Raw genomic sequence first — 17,000 nt, 5'->3', positions numbered from 1 at the left:
ACACACACACGCGCACTGCAGTGTATGGTGCAGACAGACAGACACTACAGTGTATGGCGCTTTAGTATATGTCATCTGTAGGAAACCAAGAATCAACAGTATTGTAATTAGTTCGGGTAGAATAACTGAATCAATACTCATTACATAGACCTGGGAAAACATCACCATCATCCCCATAGGATTTAAGCAGACATGAAAGGAGAGAGAAAGAGAGAGAGAGAGGTGGAAAAGAGAGAGAGCGAGAGAGGGGAGAGGTCGAAAGAGAGAGAGAGGGGGGAGGGAGAGGTAGAAAGAGAGAGAGAGAGCGCAAGGGGGGAGAGAGGGGAGAGGTAGAAAGAGAGCGAGAGAGAGAGAGATGGGAGCTAGGTAGAGAGAGAGGGAAGGGAGAGAGAGATGAAGAGAGAGAGAGAGATGGGAGCTAGGTAGAGAGAGAGAGGATGAGAGAGAGAGATGGGAGCTAGGTAGAGAGAGGGAAGGGAGAGAGAGAGGAAGGGAGAGAGAGAGAGATGGGAGCGGGGTAGAGAGAGAGGGAAGGGAGAGAGAGAGAGATGGGAGCGCGGTAGAGAGAGAGGGAAGGGAGAGAGAGAGAGGGATGGGAGTGAGGTAGAGAGAGAGGGAAGGGAGAGAGAGAGGAAGAGAGAGAGAGAGAGAGAGAGAGAGAGAGAGAGAGAGAGAGAGGAGGAGAGAGAGAGAGAGAGAGATGGGAGCTAGGTAGAGAGAGAGAGAGGAAGGGAGAGAGAGAGGAAGAGAGGGGAAGAGAGTGGGAGAGAGAGATGGGAGCTAGGTAGAGAGAGAGGGAAGGGAGAGAGAGGGAAGAGAGAGAGAGAGAGAGATGGGAGCTAGGTAGAGCGAGAGGGAAGGGAGAGAGAGAGAGATGGGAGCTAGGTAGAGAGAGAGAGGAAGGGAGAGAGAGAGGAAGAGAGAGAGAGAGAGGGAAGAGAGTGAGAGAGAGATGGGAGCTAGGTAGAGAGAGAGGGAAGGGAGAGAGAGGGAAGAGAGAGAGAGAGAGATGGGAGCTAGGTAGAGCGAGAGGGAAGGGAGAGAGAGAGATGGGAGCTAGTTAGAGCGAGAGGGAAGGGAGAGAGAGAGAGAGAGAGAGAGAGAGAGAGAGAGAGATGAGAGCTAGGTAGAGAGAGAGGGAAGGGAGAGAGAGAGGGAGATGGGAGCTAGGTAGAGAAAGAGGAAGGGGGAGAGAGAGGAAGAGGGAGAGAGATGGGAGCTAGGTAGAGAGAGTGAAGGGAGCAAGGTAGAGAGAGAGAGGAAGGGAGAGAGAGAGGAAGGGAGAGAGAGAGATGGGAGCTAGGTAGAGAGAGAAGGAAGGGAGAGAGGGAGGAAGAGAGAGAGAGAGATGGGAGCGAGGTAAAGAGAGGAAGGGAGATATGTGTATGTAGGAGAATGAGACATAAGAAGAACATGTAGGCCGATAAGGTATGTGGGTTTGACATCAAGCATGTGGACACCTTTTTCAACATCTTCTGTAAAAATAGGTTTGAGTAGTATATATTGTATCACAACTCCAGTATACAGCCCTGTGTGGGTTGGAATCGTGAGTGGGCATTGCAGTGACTAGATGGTAGTCTATTGTATCTCACCAATCTCCCAAAATAGACCAGAAGTTACATAAAAAGGTTCAAATGTAACTTCTTAGAAAAAAGGTTTCAGAAGCTTTCCTTCGACTGTTACCATAGGAGAACCTTTTTTGGTTCCAGGTAGAACCCTCTGTGGAAAGGATTCTACATGTAACCCAAAATAACCTGTAACTAAAATGGTTCTACCTGGAACCAAAAAGGGTACTTCAAGCGGTTCTCCTATGGGGACAGCATCTGTTTCACTAAGAGTTGATTTCTATCTCTACAGTATGTCCACCATGAGAAGACAAAAAATTATCCTGCTCCTAAAAGGTCAATCCTTTGTCACCTAGCTGTTTGTTTTCATGCCCTTTTCAATGTTCCATCACCAGTGCACAGGAGTGATGTGCGTTTTACCAAGTATCCCTACATATGTCACACATATAAACCTTTATGAAGGTGTGGTGGTGGAAACTAGCACAGATACAGTAATGTGTGTTATTAGTGACTGAAGGTGTGGTGGTGGAAACTAGCACAGATACAGTAATGTGTGTTATTAGTGACTGAAGGTGTGGTGGTGGAAACTAGCACAGATACAGTAATGTGTGTTATTAGTGACTGAAGGTGTGGTGGTGGAAACTAGCACAGATACAGTAATGTGTGTTATTAGTGACTGAAGGTGTGGTGGTGGAAACTAGCACAGATACAGTAATGTGTGTTATTAGTGACTGAAGGTGTGGTGGTGGAAACTAGCACAGATACAGTAATGTGTGTTATTAGTGACTGAAGGTGTGGTGGTGGAAACTAGCACAGATACAGTGTGTGTGTTATTAGTGACTGAAGGTGTGGTGGTGGAAACTAGCACAGATACTGTAATGTGTGTTATTAGTGACTGAAGGTGTGGTGGTGGAAACTAGCACAGATACAGTAATGTGTGTTATTAGTGACTGAAGGTGTGGTGGTGGAAACTAGCACAGATACAGTAATGTGTGTTATTAGTGACTGAAGGTGTGGTGGTGGAAACTAGCACAGATACAGTAATGTGTGTTATTAGTGACTGAAGGTGTGGTGGTGGAAACTAGCACAGATACAGTGTGTGTGTTATTAGTGACTGAAGGTGTGGTGGTGGAAACTAGCACAGATACAGTAATGTGTGTTATTAGTGACTGAAGGTGTGGTGGTGGAAACTAGCACAGATACAGTAATGTGTGTTATTAGTGACTGAAGGTGTGGTGGTGGAAACTAGCACAGATACAGTAATGTGTGTTATTAGTGACTGAAGGTGTGGTGGTGGAAACTAGCACAGATACAGTAATGTGTGTTATTAGTGACTGAAGGTGTGGTGGTGGAAACTAGCACAGATACAGTAATGTGTGTTATTAGTGACTGAAGGTGTGGTGGTGGAAACTAGCACAGATACAGTAATGTGTGTTATTAGTGACTGAAGGTGTGGTGGTGGAAACTAGCACAGATACAGTAATGTGTGTTATTAGTGACTGAAGGTGTGGTGGTGGAAACTAGCACAGATACAGTAATGTGTGTTATTAGTGACTGAAGGTGTGGTGGTGGAAACTAGCACAGATACAGTGTGTGTGTTATTAGTGACTGAAGGTGTGGTGGTGGAAACTAGCACAGATACAGTGTGTGTGTTATTAGTGACTGAAGGTGTGGTGGTGGAAACTAGCACAGATACAGTGTGTGTGTTATTAGTGACCTAAGGTGTGGTGGTGGAAACTAGCACAGATACAGTGTGTGTGTTATTAGTGACTGAAGGTGTGGTGGTGGAAACTAGCACAGATACAGTGTGTGTGTTATTAGTGACTGAAGGTGTGGTGGTGGAAACTAGTACAGATACAGTGTGTGTGTTATTAGTGACTGAATGTGTGGTGGTGGAAACTAGCACAGATACAGTGTGTGTGTTATTAGTGACTGAAGTTGTGGTGGTGGAAACTAGTACAGATACAGTGTGTGTGTTATTAGTGACTGAAGGTGTGGTGGTGGAAACTAACACAGATACAGTGTGTGTGTTATTAGTGACTGAAGGTGTGGTGGTGGAAACTAGTACAGATACAGTGTGTGTGTTATTAGTGACTGAAGGTGTGGTGGTGGAAACTAGTACAGATACAGTGTGTGTGTTATTAGTGACTGAAGGTGTGGTGGTGGCACCTACATGGTAAATGGTTGATAAAGAGATAATGACTGGGGGAGGAGATGGGGAGAGGGAGAGAGGAGAGAGAAGAGGAGGAGGGGGAGGGGGAGAGAGGAGGAGAGAAAGAGGAGGAGGGGAGGAGGGAGAGAGGAGGAGAGAGAAGAGGAGAGAAAGAGGAGGAGGGGGAGGAGGGAGGGGGGGAGGAGGGAAGGAGGGTGAGAAAATAGTGTTGCAGACTAGTAATGACCCTCCTGTGCCTTTTATGAGCATTGTGTGTGTGTGTGTGTGTGTGTGTGTGTGTGTGTGTGTGTGTGTGTGTGTGTGTGTGTGTGTGTGTGTGTGTGTGTGTGTGTGTGTGTGTGTGTGTGTGTGTGTGTGCGTGCGTGCGTGCGTGCGTGCGTGCGTGCGTGTGTGTATGTATGTATGTATGTTATAAAGATGGGGTCACAATAGCCCCATAGCTATGATTTAAATTAGACTGTTGGTCCCTGTTATACCCCATCAGCCCCTAGGGGGATATTAACTGATCTTAGTGAGTCACACACACACACTTCATCATCAAAAACTGCTTACACACATATAACTGACATCACAAATGGACATCAACAGACACCCATCTAGCCATACACACACACAGCAGACAGTGATTCATTATGTAGTGTGTAACACCACATCTGCTGACCGGGCCAGACCTCAGCACTAGCCGGAAACAATATGGCCATTACAACCCCATTATACCAGGGGGTCAACCCCCCCCCCCTCACACACACACAAAACCCTGACATGACCTATACACACTCTACATGCCCCCACCCCCGCCGTCCTTGGTCTCTAACAGCCGATGGCGAGGTGTGTGACGTCCCTGAACACTTGCCTGACCCTCACCCCACCTCCCACTCTTAGTGGCCTACATCCAACCCCAACCTTACTGCTAGCACACACCCCAGACAACAGTGGTCTCTCCCATCTCCCTCTCTCTCTGTCCTGTCTTTCCTTCTCCTGGCTCTTTGGGAGAGGGTTGCCTCATGGTGAAATGTGCATGCATGTGCTTGTGTGTTGCAGTCTGTGGGGTGTGTGTGTGAGCTTGAGCGTGTGTGCGAAGTCCCTACCAAGGACCACACATGAGCACAGCAGTATGGGCGACATGGCTCGACAAAGCCTAGGCGTGGTGGGCAGTTTCATGAGGCCTGACTCTGTGTGTGTGTGTGTGTGTGTGTGTGTGTGTGTGTGTGTGTGTGTGTGTGTGTGTGTGTGTGTGTGTGTGTGTGTGTGTGTGTGTGTGTGTGTGTGTGTGTGTGTGTGTTGTCTTGGAGGACTATAGTGAGCGGGGTTAATAGCTGACTATAGAGGAGACAAATGTACATTTTATTCATCCATTTGGGACACATCTCTACTCACCCCTTCTGTTCCTGGGGAGGTCGCCTATGGAGCAAAGCAGAGGCGTTTTTCCCCAACAGGAACCATATACAGTGAGTATACAAATCATTAAGAGCACTTGCTATTTCCATGACATAGACTGACCAGGTGAGTCCAGGTGAAACCTATGATCCCGCATTGGATTGTGTCAAGAAATTCAACACTGCTGAGTTTTTCACGCTCAACCATCCAAAGGACATCCGGCCAATTTGACACAACTGCGGGAAGCATTGGAGTCAACATGGGCCAGCATCCCTGTGGAACGCTTTCAACACCTTGTGGAGTCCCTGCCATCTTTCACAGTCTCACGTCAAAATGAGATGTTCAGCCATGTTTCTCAAACGTCATATTTCAAAGTTGTTCCAAACGTCATATTTCAAAGTTGTTCCAAACGTCATATTTCAAAGTGTTTAAGGTTAAGTTTAGGCATTAACTGAATTTTGAAGGTTAGGCATTAACTCTGAATGGTTAAGGAAAGCGTTAAGGTTTGGGATAGGCTTAAAACAAAAGTATAGAAAGCAACTCTCTATTGTTGGATTTGAACTTGCAACCTTTGGAATCAGATGCTTACGTCCATCCGCCATCCCCGTCCTCAACGCACGAACAAAACCGAAACCTACTTGAAGGTAACATCGCTCACTGTTGCCCCTAGTGGGCGTTTTCGACATCATCTCCCAACCACAGACATGGATGGACGTCAAATACTGATGTGTATCACGGGTCCATGAGAGTCGATGCCCCAATAAATTGAGGGCAAAAGGTAGGAGGGTGTTCCTAATGTTTGGTCTACTAACTCAGTGTACAACCACATTCCCAAATTCCCAGTTAATGATATCCCAAATTCCCTCAGCGTCAGGTCAAAACAGCCTGAGGCTCAATGTCTGAAGACAAAATAATGAATAGAATGTGAGAATCATTGTTGGTATCATTCACAGCCTTTATTTAAGCGTGTGGAATTAACCTAGACTTCAATTTATGCATAATAACAAAATAAAGAAACATGATTACATATACATCATCAAAATGATTGTAATGACATATCTGATCACAACAACACAAAGTGCTGGAGAAACATGAAAGTGATCTATTCCCTCCATTCATCCAGTAGTGTGTGTGTGAGTGTGTGTGTGTGTGTGTGTGTGTGTGTGTGTGTGTGTGTGTGTGTGTGTGTGTGTGTGTGTGTGTGTGTGGGGGGTTGTGTGTGTTATGGTGGGATTATAATTCAGTGTTATTAAGACACACTTAATGCTGAGATGGGGAGCAGTGTCCTAACACCTACACACACACACACACACACACACCTACACACACACACACACACACACACACACACACACACCTACACACACACACACACACACACACACACACACGCACGCACACACACACACACACACGCACACACACGCTTGCACACACACACACACACACACACACAAACACAGACACACACACACACACTTAACACTGATAGGGAGAGAGCAGAGCTGTCTACAAAGGTAGATAATTAAACCAGGGGGAAATTATAGAATCCTTTTATACATTCTCTTTCTCTCTCATTTTACTATCTCTCCCTCTGTCTGTCTGTCTATCTCTCCCTCTGTCTGTCTATGTATCTCTCCCTCTGTGTCTGTCTGTTTGTCTGTCTATCTCTCCCCTCCTCCTGCTCCCTTTGGTTCACCCTGAACACACTGCTCCTTAGCAAATCTCTCTGATTGTAGATTAAATGGGGACTCTTGGGTAGGGTGGAGAGAGGGATGGGGGAGGGAGAGAGGGATGTCAAGGAGAGAGAGGAGAGGAGTGGAGGAGAGAAAAAATAGTTAGAAATACTGATAGAGCAGCATAATCCTGAAATAAAGATATCCTTCCATGTATTAGTACCATTTGTAACTATAAAGGTGCAATCACTCACTTTCTCCTACTCAGTAATGTGATTTATCAGTGGAGTCTGGGTGTGCAGACGACAACTAACTGGTCATTTATAGGTTTCATTTAACGTTTAGTGTCCCATCCTCCTCACTGGACAATACTACACCCCTGGGCGTAGTATCTCTCTCCCCCTTTCTCTCGACTCTGTCTCTCTCAATCCCCATCTATTTCCCTCTTTCCCATCTCTCTTCTCTCTCTCTCAATCCCCCTCTATTTCCCTCTTTTTCTCATCTGTCTCCTCTCATTTCTCTCTCAACATCTATCTCCTCTCTCAATCCCCCTCTATTTCCATATTTTTTCTCATCTGTCTCCTCTCATTTCTCTCTCAACCATCTATCTCCTCTCTCAATCACCCTCTATTTCTCATCTCTCCTCTTCTCTCTGAATGTTTCTCCCCCTCTCCTCTTCTCTCTCTCTGAATGTTTCTCCCCCCTCTCCTCTTCTCTCTCTCTGAATGTTTCTCCCCCCTCTCCTCTTCTCTCTCTCAATGTTTCTCCCCCCTCTAGTCTTCTATCTCTCTGAATGTTTCTCCTCCCTCTCCTCTTCTCTCTCAATGTTTCTCCCCCACTCCTCTTCTCTCTCTCTGAATGTTTCTCCCCCACTCCTCTTCTCTCTCTCTGAATGTTTCTCCCCCCTCTCCTCTTCTCTCTCTCTGAATGTTTCTCCCCCTCTCCTCTCTCTCTCTGAATGTTTCTCCCCCTCTCTCTCTGAGTATTTCTCTCTCTCTCTCATCTCCCTCTCATCTCCTCTCTCTCTGAGTATTTCTCTCTCTCTCATCTCCCTCTCATCTCCTCTCTCTCTGAGTATTTCTCTCTCTCTATCTCCCTTTCCTCTCAGCAGGGATATTTCAGAATGGTGCCAGGGTAGAGGTGTCTTTTTCCTTGGTGATTCATGTTAACAGCTAGTGTGTAAATGGACCTAGAGGAACCATAGACGTACTAGGTAACTGTCATTCTATCCGTCTCTACTACAGGTAACTGAATAAGTAAAGTGATCCTAGAGATCGCCAATGCCTCTCTGGTGACCTGACAACCTTCTGTTCTAAGGCTGGTGTGTGTGTGTCAGTCTCATCAAAGCGAATTCTATTGGCTGCCTTTATTGTCCTCTAGGGCTCTTATATGAATAACAAACACACACCTACTGCCTTCTCACTTAATATGCAATTAAACACACACATGTCATGGGCAATTGTCTCTGCATCTAGCCAGGGACCGGGGAGGGGTGTTACCATAGTAACAGGAGCGACAGAAGGACTGTCTTCTGACCCTTATCAAGGAAGAGAATGCTGTTGCGTAAGTGACTTACACTTGTGAAATTACATTTTCTTCATATTGGACCCCTGTGGGAATTGAACACATAACCCTGCACTGCAAGTGCCATGCTCTACCAACTGGGCTACACAGGACCGAGCCTTAACTATGTTAATTATGTTGCATTAATGTACACAACTTCATACATTTACCATCTATAGTTTACAATAGGAATACGACATCACTTTAACTAATAAAAGTAACTGTTAGGAACTAAAAAAAGAATAATTCCAGTACCCTCATTGAACTAGATAGCATTCAGTGTCATAAACAATTCTGAAGACAAAAAAATAAATCAAATAAAAAGAATGTGGCCATCATAAAATAGAGAAGGTAGGTAACCTAGGTAACGGCCGAGGATGTTCACGTTGGAGGCGACTAGCCTGAGAGCACATGAGGAGGACGAGGGAAACAGAGGGAGGAAGTCAAACGTACCTCACAAGAAGTAATTCTCACACACACACACACCCATTCAGCTAGAGAAATGCCACAGCCATTCTCATCTACGTACGCAAACTGAATAAAAAGTGAATAACAATAAACTGAACAAAAACATCCAAAGTACATTTACATCAAAAGCCTTTCGCTGTGTTGCTGTCGACTGAAAGTTCTACCCCTGACCTATGATGCATTGTCACTGACAATTCCTTCAAAACTCATTGAGAAATGGGAGAGGTTAGCAGGTGATGACAATACACCGGAAGAGGAGATAAGATGTTGACAGCACAGTACAAGTAAAGGACAAAGACAAGTAGGGGAGGAAGAGATGAGGAAAAAGAGAAGGAAGATAAGAAGAAAAGGCACTGAGAATAGTGTCCGTTTGATGACACCCTGCACACATACATATGACGTCACCCGTTTCCCCTGAGGACAGGTTGCATTGTCACGTCTGTGCGTCACTAAAGAGCACTGAGGGCTCTGTCATTAACACGCCAATTACTAAGCAACCAGTCATCCAGGGAGCACACACACCTGCATTGTGGAGAACCTAAGTGGAATGAATCAACTGCGACCTCAGGGCATTGTGAAGGTTGATGGCAGCCTCATCGGCTGAGTAGTCGATACCTGCAGTGCCTTCAGAAAGTATTCACACCACTTGACATTATCCACATTTTGTTGTTACAGCCTGAATTGAAAATTGATTCAATTGAGATTGTATCACTGGTTTACACACAATACCCCATAACGTCAAAGTGGATTAATGTGTTTTTTTTTTTATTAATTCAAAATTTAAAGCTAAAATGTTTTGAGTCAATAAGTATTCAACCCCTTTGTTATGGCAAGCATAAATAAGCTCAGGGGTAAAAAATGTGCTTAACAAGTCACATAATTAGTTGCATGGACTCACCGTGTATGCAATAATAGTTTAACATGATTTTTGAATGACTACCTCATCTCTGTACCTCACACATACTATTATCTGTAAGATCCCGCAGTCAAGCAGTGCATTTTTAACAGATTCAACCACAAAGACCAAAGAGGTTTTCCAATGCCTCGCAAAGAAGGGCACCTATTGGTAGGTGGGTAAAAAAACTAAAAAACATTGAATATCTGTTGGTTAAAAATATTTTCTTCCATTTCCTTCTTTAATACCCACTGAACACAACCTCTTATAATGTAATGTCCATAGTGATTGACCTTTGGGTGAAAGAATGGGACATTGAGGACTTTACCACTTATACCTGTTATAAATCAAGTTCCTGTTTATGAATTGTAGTCTACAAGGCGCTAACATGGGAGTAAATACCACACTAATCTTCCAATCACAAGACCATTTATTTGCAATATAAAACAAAAAGCAAAACAAACAAGATTCAATCAAAACACAAAATGTGTGTTGTAAACCTCTGATCTAATTTGTTGATCATGTACAAGATACATTTAGATACTTGAGCTTGATACAAAACAGAGTCTCAGTCCAGATCTTCAGTGTTGTACAATGATCTTTAGTCTTTACAAAAAGGTTCTGTATAAGTAGAAACATTATATACACATGTTCTAGGTGGGATCTCACACAGCAGGAGGAAACAGTTAGCCAGATATCACATTCTGAGTAAATGACATATTTCCAGTACAACAAAAAGATAGTTGAAAAAGGCAATAGGTTCTTGGCTGCCAGTTCTTACTATCCAATCCTCAGCTCTAGCTCATTTGTGATGATTGTATTTTTTTTTGTCCACAATATTTTGTACCCTTCCATGGAAAATTCCTGCCACATTACTCTCCCCACAACAGAAACAAAGAATTTCTCCTCCAACTACCTCTACAGCTGTCTCATTATCTCAGACTAGGTGATTTCTCAATGTCAACAACCCACTTTTCCATCAATAAACGCTGAATATGAATACACGTCATCTGGCTGACTCATCGATCCTGCCCTGTGAAAGCTCATTGTGGCTTTGAGTAGGGAGGTTAGGGGTCAGGGTTACAGTTCTGGGGTCACTATGATGGAGGGTCATCTCCATGGATAGCCTTGTACTTGGTCATCTCCTCTGGAAAAACCTTGCCCAGCTCAGAGATCAGCAGGCTCTTAAACTTCTGCAACCAGAGACAGAACAGAGGGGTCAGAGTTTGAAGCTAAAGTTTATTTACTGTTATTTAGTAAGAACCATTATGGCCTTAATGGTAATAACACAATATAAGAGGATTATATATTCTTATGACACGTCTTACAATCCATTATAATCCTAAAACATTATACAAGCAGACTTTGAGTGAAGTGTAACCATGACAACTTGTCATTAAGTAACTTCTTGAATCTATTTCCATGTCTTTATTAGGCTTGAATCTACCCCCACTTACCGTCATGGTGTCAATCTTGCCTTTAACCTGCTCGTTCTTGGCCAGGGCCCTTTCCAGACACTCCTTAGTATACAGCTGGGGGTTACGACCCTGGTCTATGTATCTGACAACATAAGGCAAAACATTACATTGGTTTAGTTAGGCTGAGGGTTTGTGGCCAAGTGGAGGTCTGAGGGTGAGAAAGGGCTGGTATAAGGGTGACTTTCCTTCTATTAAGCTCACCACAGTCTTGAGTAGCCATTGTTACAAATCTCATCTCGTTGACTCGACTATTTGAATGGGAGCGCTGGCATCCAACACTCGCATTTGACTGACTCTGCAAATAAATTACTACCGGTACTCAGTTTCCCCTGAAGAGAGGCATTTCCTTGTTTGGTCTGTGTCCCTTTTCCTACCCTGTCAGACAAAGTCTTATAGCTTATGCAGAATTTGTTGTGTATCGTATGAATGCATGCTCGCCTGATGCAAGCCACATTTATTTATATTTCAGAAACAATCTGTTTCCTGCTCCAGTGTCACCCATACAAACTATGTGATTGGTTTGAAATGGCGCATAACTAGTTTCCATCTCGACTCCACCCATTTGTATCTTATTCATGAGGTGAACTTTCCCAGGCTTTCAAAAGTTACATGAGAAGCCCGGGCTTCAGAGGCTCACAAAATAGAGATAGAAATGGCAGGTGTATGTACATCTACTCACTCAAATGCCTCGAGAGGAACGTTGATCTCATGTAGCTGCTGGCGACACTTCTCAATGTCCTGCAGTCCCGTGATCATGTAGTTTCTGAAAGGCACAGAATAGAGGATAGACATTTACATTACATTTACATTTAAGTCATTTGGCAGACGCTCTTATCCAGAGCGACTTACAAATTGGTGAATTCACTTCAACAACTAACGTTAGCAGGCAAAATCTACAACTACCATACAACTAACTACCTCAACATTACTGATAGTTAGTCAGCAAGTAAATCAGCTCATTAATATATGTTCAGTATTTTATACCATGCTGTGTGTCTATAACATTTGACTGTACTAGCTAGCTAGCTCGCTATGTGGAAGCTAGTTAGCATTGCTAACCAGTTTGCCTTTTTTACACAATTGTGGTGTATTGATAACGGGGAGTTGGCAGTCACATATTTAAGTGGCTAGCTATGATGGCTAGTAATACTAGAAACACCTAGCTACCTAGCCAACTGGCAAAACGTACAGTTTTTGGTTGAGTCCTGTTTGACTGCTCGGTTGGAAGTCGCTAACGATGATTCCCATTTGTCGAATATTTTCAACAAACTTTTCGAGATGCTCCTCGAGGTTATCAAATTTCTCAGCCATGTCTACAACAAAATGTTATCTATGTCTTCAGTTCTCATAAACATGAAATGTAAAAAGACAAACAAAGCCTTTTGTCAATTCATCACAATTTCAGTCACTATCCAGACTTCCATCGCGCTATACTGCTTTTCCGAAGGGTAAGAACCAATCATTGTCGAATGTGTAGTTGCCGTAGCGACAGCCTGCCGTCTGCAGCTCCAGATTGCTGCAAAGCGTCGTGCTCTGAAATAGTCAGAGACACATTGTTCCAACTTGCTATTTGTACAAGTCTTATAACTCGTAAAATTGATTGTTACAATGTATCATCATCACCATGCATTTTTAATATAGGTAATTTGAAAGCATGTGTTTATATATTGATGGAAAGTGTTTTATAAGTGATTTCAATTCATGGGGTGGCAGGGTAGCCTAGTGGTTAGAGCATTGGACTAGTAACCGAAAGGTTGCAAGTTCGAATCCACCGAGCTGATAACTACTCATTTGTACCTTACAAATCTGTCGTTCAGCCTGAACAGGCAGTTAACCCACTGTTCCCATCATTGAAAATAAGAATTTGTTCTTAACTGACTTGCCTGGAAAAATAAAAAAAAAGCAGTGCAATAAAACATACACAATATAGTAAAATACTTTGTAGGCTACTTAGGCTGGTTGAATGCCACTTTGTAATTTAATAACCTTACTTCATCAATAAGACTTTGTAGAAGCGATCTGATAACAAACTTGTTTTTTTTACAAATATGTGACAATAACCTTTTTACAAAACCCTCTCCATGCCTTTGGAAAATCAATTTGGGGACCTTCCAGGCTCTTGGTGAAAATCTACATAAAGGAGTCTGCACATCTATTACTTGATCCTGAAACACCTCTACTTTCCCAAAATTCTGCCCCCTTTCATGAATGTAGCCTCTTTTCTATCCCCCTTTATTGCACATCATGTGCTTCCTTTCTTTCCTATCTTATTATTTCCCTCTAATTCCTTCCACCGTCATCCTATGCTGTATTTGCTATATAACAAATAAATCGATTCAGAGGTGTTATGAACAACTAAAACAACATATTTCAATGTATTATACAACATCTAATGAAGGAAAATACATTTACATTTATTAAAGGTTCATTTTGTGCATTTTATAGCTGAAAAGGTCCCTCTCCCACTATTCAAACACCATTCAGGGGAAGTGGAACAGTGCTATAAATCTGATTTCATAAAATATAACAACTGTTTACATGACTAGTTATTATTTTTTTTAACACTACCAATAACTACTCATTTTAACACCAAAAGTGATATTGTTGAATTATAATTGATAGAATGAAAGCCGTATTTTTAAGGGTTCACATGGAGGTTTTTCATGAGTTTCAACATGTCACCCCATCGAGGAAGCCAGAACACACTAACTTAAAAAAATGTGTTAATGCACAGGACATATTTAGCCCCTCAGGAGGCTGAAAAGATTTGTCATGGGCCCTCTGATCCTCAAAAAGGTCTACAGCTGCACCATTGACAGCATTTTGACAGGCTGCATCCTCACTTGGTACGGCAAATGCTTGGCATCTGACACAAGGCACTACAGAGGGTAGTGCGTACATCCCCGGGACCGAGTTCCCAGCCATCCAGGACCTCTATCCCAGGTTGTGTCAGAGGAAGGTCCTAAAAATTGTCAGACTCCAGCCACCCAAGTCATAGACTGTTCTCTCTGCTAACGCACATGCAAGCCATACCAATGCACTAAGTCTGAAACCAACAGGACCCTGAACAGCTTCTACGCCCAAGCCATTAGACTGCTAAATAGTTAGTTAAATAGTTAAGCAATAGCTACCCTGACTATCTGCATTGACACTTTATGCACTAACACTTTTGACAGATCACATATGCTGATGCTACTGTTTATTATCTATCCTGTTGCCTAGGTTTGTGTCAAGAACAGCAACACTGCTGGATTTTTCACACTCAACCATTTCCCTTGTGTATCAAGAATGGTCCACCACCCAAAGGAACCACCAGCCGACTTGATACAACTGTGGGAAGCATTGGAGTCAATATGGGCCAGCATCCCTGTGGAATATTTTCAACACCTTATAGAGTCCATGCCCCGACGAATTGAGGCTGTTCTGAGGGAGGGCAACTCAATGCTAGGAAGGTGTTCTTAATGTTTTGTACACATAGTGTATGCCCAACATATTAGCCCAACACATGATACATTTCTGAAATCCTCAGAAGTTTCCTAATCATACAACATTTAATTGAATTGTCATTGGGGTACAATTAGGACTTTAACAATGTTGTCCCAATTTATCTGACCTGCTGTCCCAGTCTACCAAATGTAAACTGAACAAATGGTTTAGACTCAGTTGAGGATTTCAGACATGTCAATGTATCATGTGTTGGGCTAATACTGTATGTTGGATATATGTCAAAAGAGGTTACAGAAAAAGGAAATGCAAAAAGTGTCCCCGTTTTTCCGAATTCACCCAACATACACTACCGGTCCAAAGTTTTAGAACACCTACTCATTCAAGCGTTTTTCTTTATTTTTACTATTTTCTACATTGTAGAATAATAGTGAATACATCAAAACTATGAAAAAACACGTATGGAATCATGTCGTAACCATGATGACTGCTTTGCACACTCTTGGCATTCTCTCAACCAGATTCACCTGGAATTCTTTTCCAACAGCCTTGAAGGAGTTCCCTCATATGCTGGGCACTTGTTGGCTGCTTTTCCTTCACTCTGCGGTCCAACTAATCCCAAACCATCTCAAATGTCCACTGGTCTAATGTCCATTGCTCGTGTTTCTTGGCCGAAGCAAGTCTCTTCTTATTATTGGCGTCATTTAGTTGTGGTTTCTTTGCAGTAATTGGACCATGAAGACCTGATTCACAATCTTCTCTGAACAGTTTATGTTGAGATGTGTCTGTTACTTGAACTCTGTGAAGCATTTATTTGGGCTGCAATTTCTGAGGCTGGTAACTCTAATGAACTTATCCTCTGCAGCAGAAGTAACTCTGGGTCTTTCATTCCTGTGGCGGTCTTCATGAGAGCCAGTTTCATCATAGCGCTTGATGGTTTTTGGACAGCACTTGAAGAAACTGTCAAAGTTTTTGAAATGTTCCGTATTGAATGACCTTGATGTCTTAAAGTAACAGACTGTTTTTTCTCATTGCTTAATTGAGCTGTTCTAGCCATAATATGGACTTGGTCTTTTACCAAATAGGGCTATATTCTGTATACCCTCCTACCTTGTCACAACACCTGATTGGCTCAAACGCATTACGAAGGAAATAAATTCCACAGATTCACTTTTAAGAAGGCACACCTGTTCTTTTAAATGCATTCCAGGTGACAACCTCATGAAGTTGGTTGAGAGAATGCCAAGAGTGTGCAAAGCTGTCATCAAGGCAAAGGGTGGCTATTTGAATAATCTCTTTTTTTAAACACTTTTTGGGTTACTACATGATTCCAAATGTGTTATTTCATAGTTTTGATGTTTTCACTATTATTACAATGTAGAAAATAGTAAAAATAAAGAAAAACCATTAAATGAGCAGATGATTAAAAACTTTCGACTGGTACTATATATATCCCTTGATTCTTGAAGATTCCAAGAACACAGGATGAGATGTTACTATCCTTTGTGCAAGCACTTCCAAGAGTTAATGAACAGTGAGCGTGGTGAAATTTGGGGTGCGCATCGTCAGTAGTGTATATAACTTAAGAATATAACTTGTAAATAAATGCCTCATGAATTTAGTCACACTCCATGAGAACCCAAAATATAAGCTTGTATATCTCCAATGTTTGTAAACATCATAACTGTAAACAAACACTGTATTACCTCATAACATGGTTTAAACAATACTTTATATATCATGGATGGTCAGTCCTTGCATCCATAGCTCTGTCTATTAATCTGAGAGTGGTTTCATTTTTCCAGACCCATCCCATGAGTGTCGTCTGGCCCAGGAGTGGGAAGGTGAACGGAAAGGCTCTGGAGCATCGAACCACCCTTGCTGTGTCTGCCTGGCCGGTTCCCCTCTTTCCACTGGGATTCTCTGCCTCTAACCCTATTACAGGGGCTGAGTCACTGGCTTACTGGGGCTCTCTCATGCCGTCCCTGGAAGGGGTGCGTCACCTGAGTGGGTTGATTCACTGATGTGGTCATCCTGTCTGGGTTGGCGCCCCCCCTTGGGTTGTGCCATGGCGGAGACCTTTGCGGGCTATACTTAGCTTTGTCTCAGGATGGTAAGTTGGTGGTTGAAGATATCCCTCTAGTGGTGTGGGGGCTGTGCCTTGGCAAAGTGGGTGGGGTTATATCCTTCCTGTTTGGCCCTGTCCGGGGGTGTCCTCGGATGGGGCCACAGTGTCTCCTGACCCCTCCTGTCTCAGCCTCCAGTATTTATGCTGCAGTAGATTATGTGTCAGGGGGCTGGGGACAGTTTGTTATATCTGGAGTACTTCTCCTGTTCAATTCGGTGTCCTGTGTGAATCTA

The 17,000-nt window shown here is 43.2% G+C and overlaps 1 protein-coding gene across 1 annotated transcript; it reads right to left on the bottom strand.

Moving 5' to 3' along the window:
• Positions 1 to 10,129: 10,129 nt before the first annotated feature.
• On the bottom strand, positions 10,130 to 12,656 carry LOC135552000 (mediator of RNA polymerase II transcription subunit 10). The gene is made up of 4 exons (XM_064983335.1): positions 12,385 to 12,656; positions 11,875 to 11,958; positions 11,175 to 11,277; positions 10,130 to 10,910 (listed from the first exon to the last, which is right to left on the bottom strand). Exons 1-4 carry the CDS (start codon positions 12,504 to 12,506, stop codon positions 10,815 to 10,817), a joined length of 405 nt encoding a protein of 134 aa, XP_064839407.1. The 5' UTR covers positions 12,507 to 12,656; the 3' UTR covers positions 10,130 to 10,814.
• Positions 12,657 to 17,000: the final 4,344 nt, after the last annotated feature.

This window comes from Oncorhynchus masou, chromosome 13 (genome assembly GCF_036934945.1).
Source record: "Oncorhynchus masou masou isolate Uvic2021 chromosome 13, UVic_Omas_1.1, whole genome shotgun sequence".
NCBI lineage: Eukaryota > Metazoa > Chordata > Actinopteri > Salmoniformes > Salmonidae > Oncorhynchus > Oncorhynchus masou.
The sequence above is the reverse complement of the archived record's forward strand: the minus strand, read 5'-3'. Positions and strand labels throughout refer to the sequence as shown.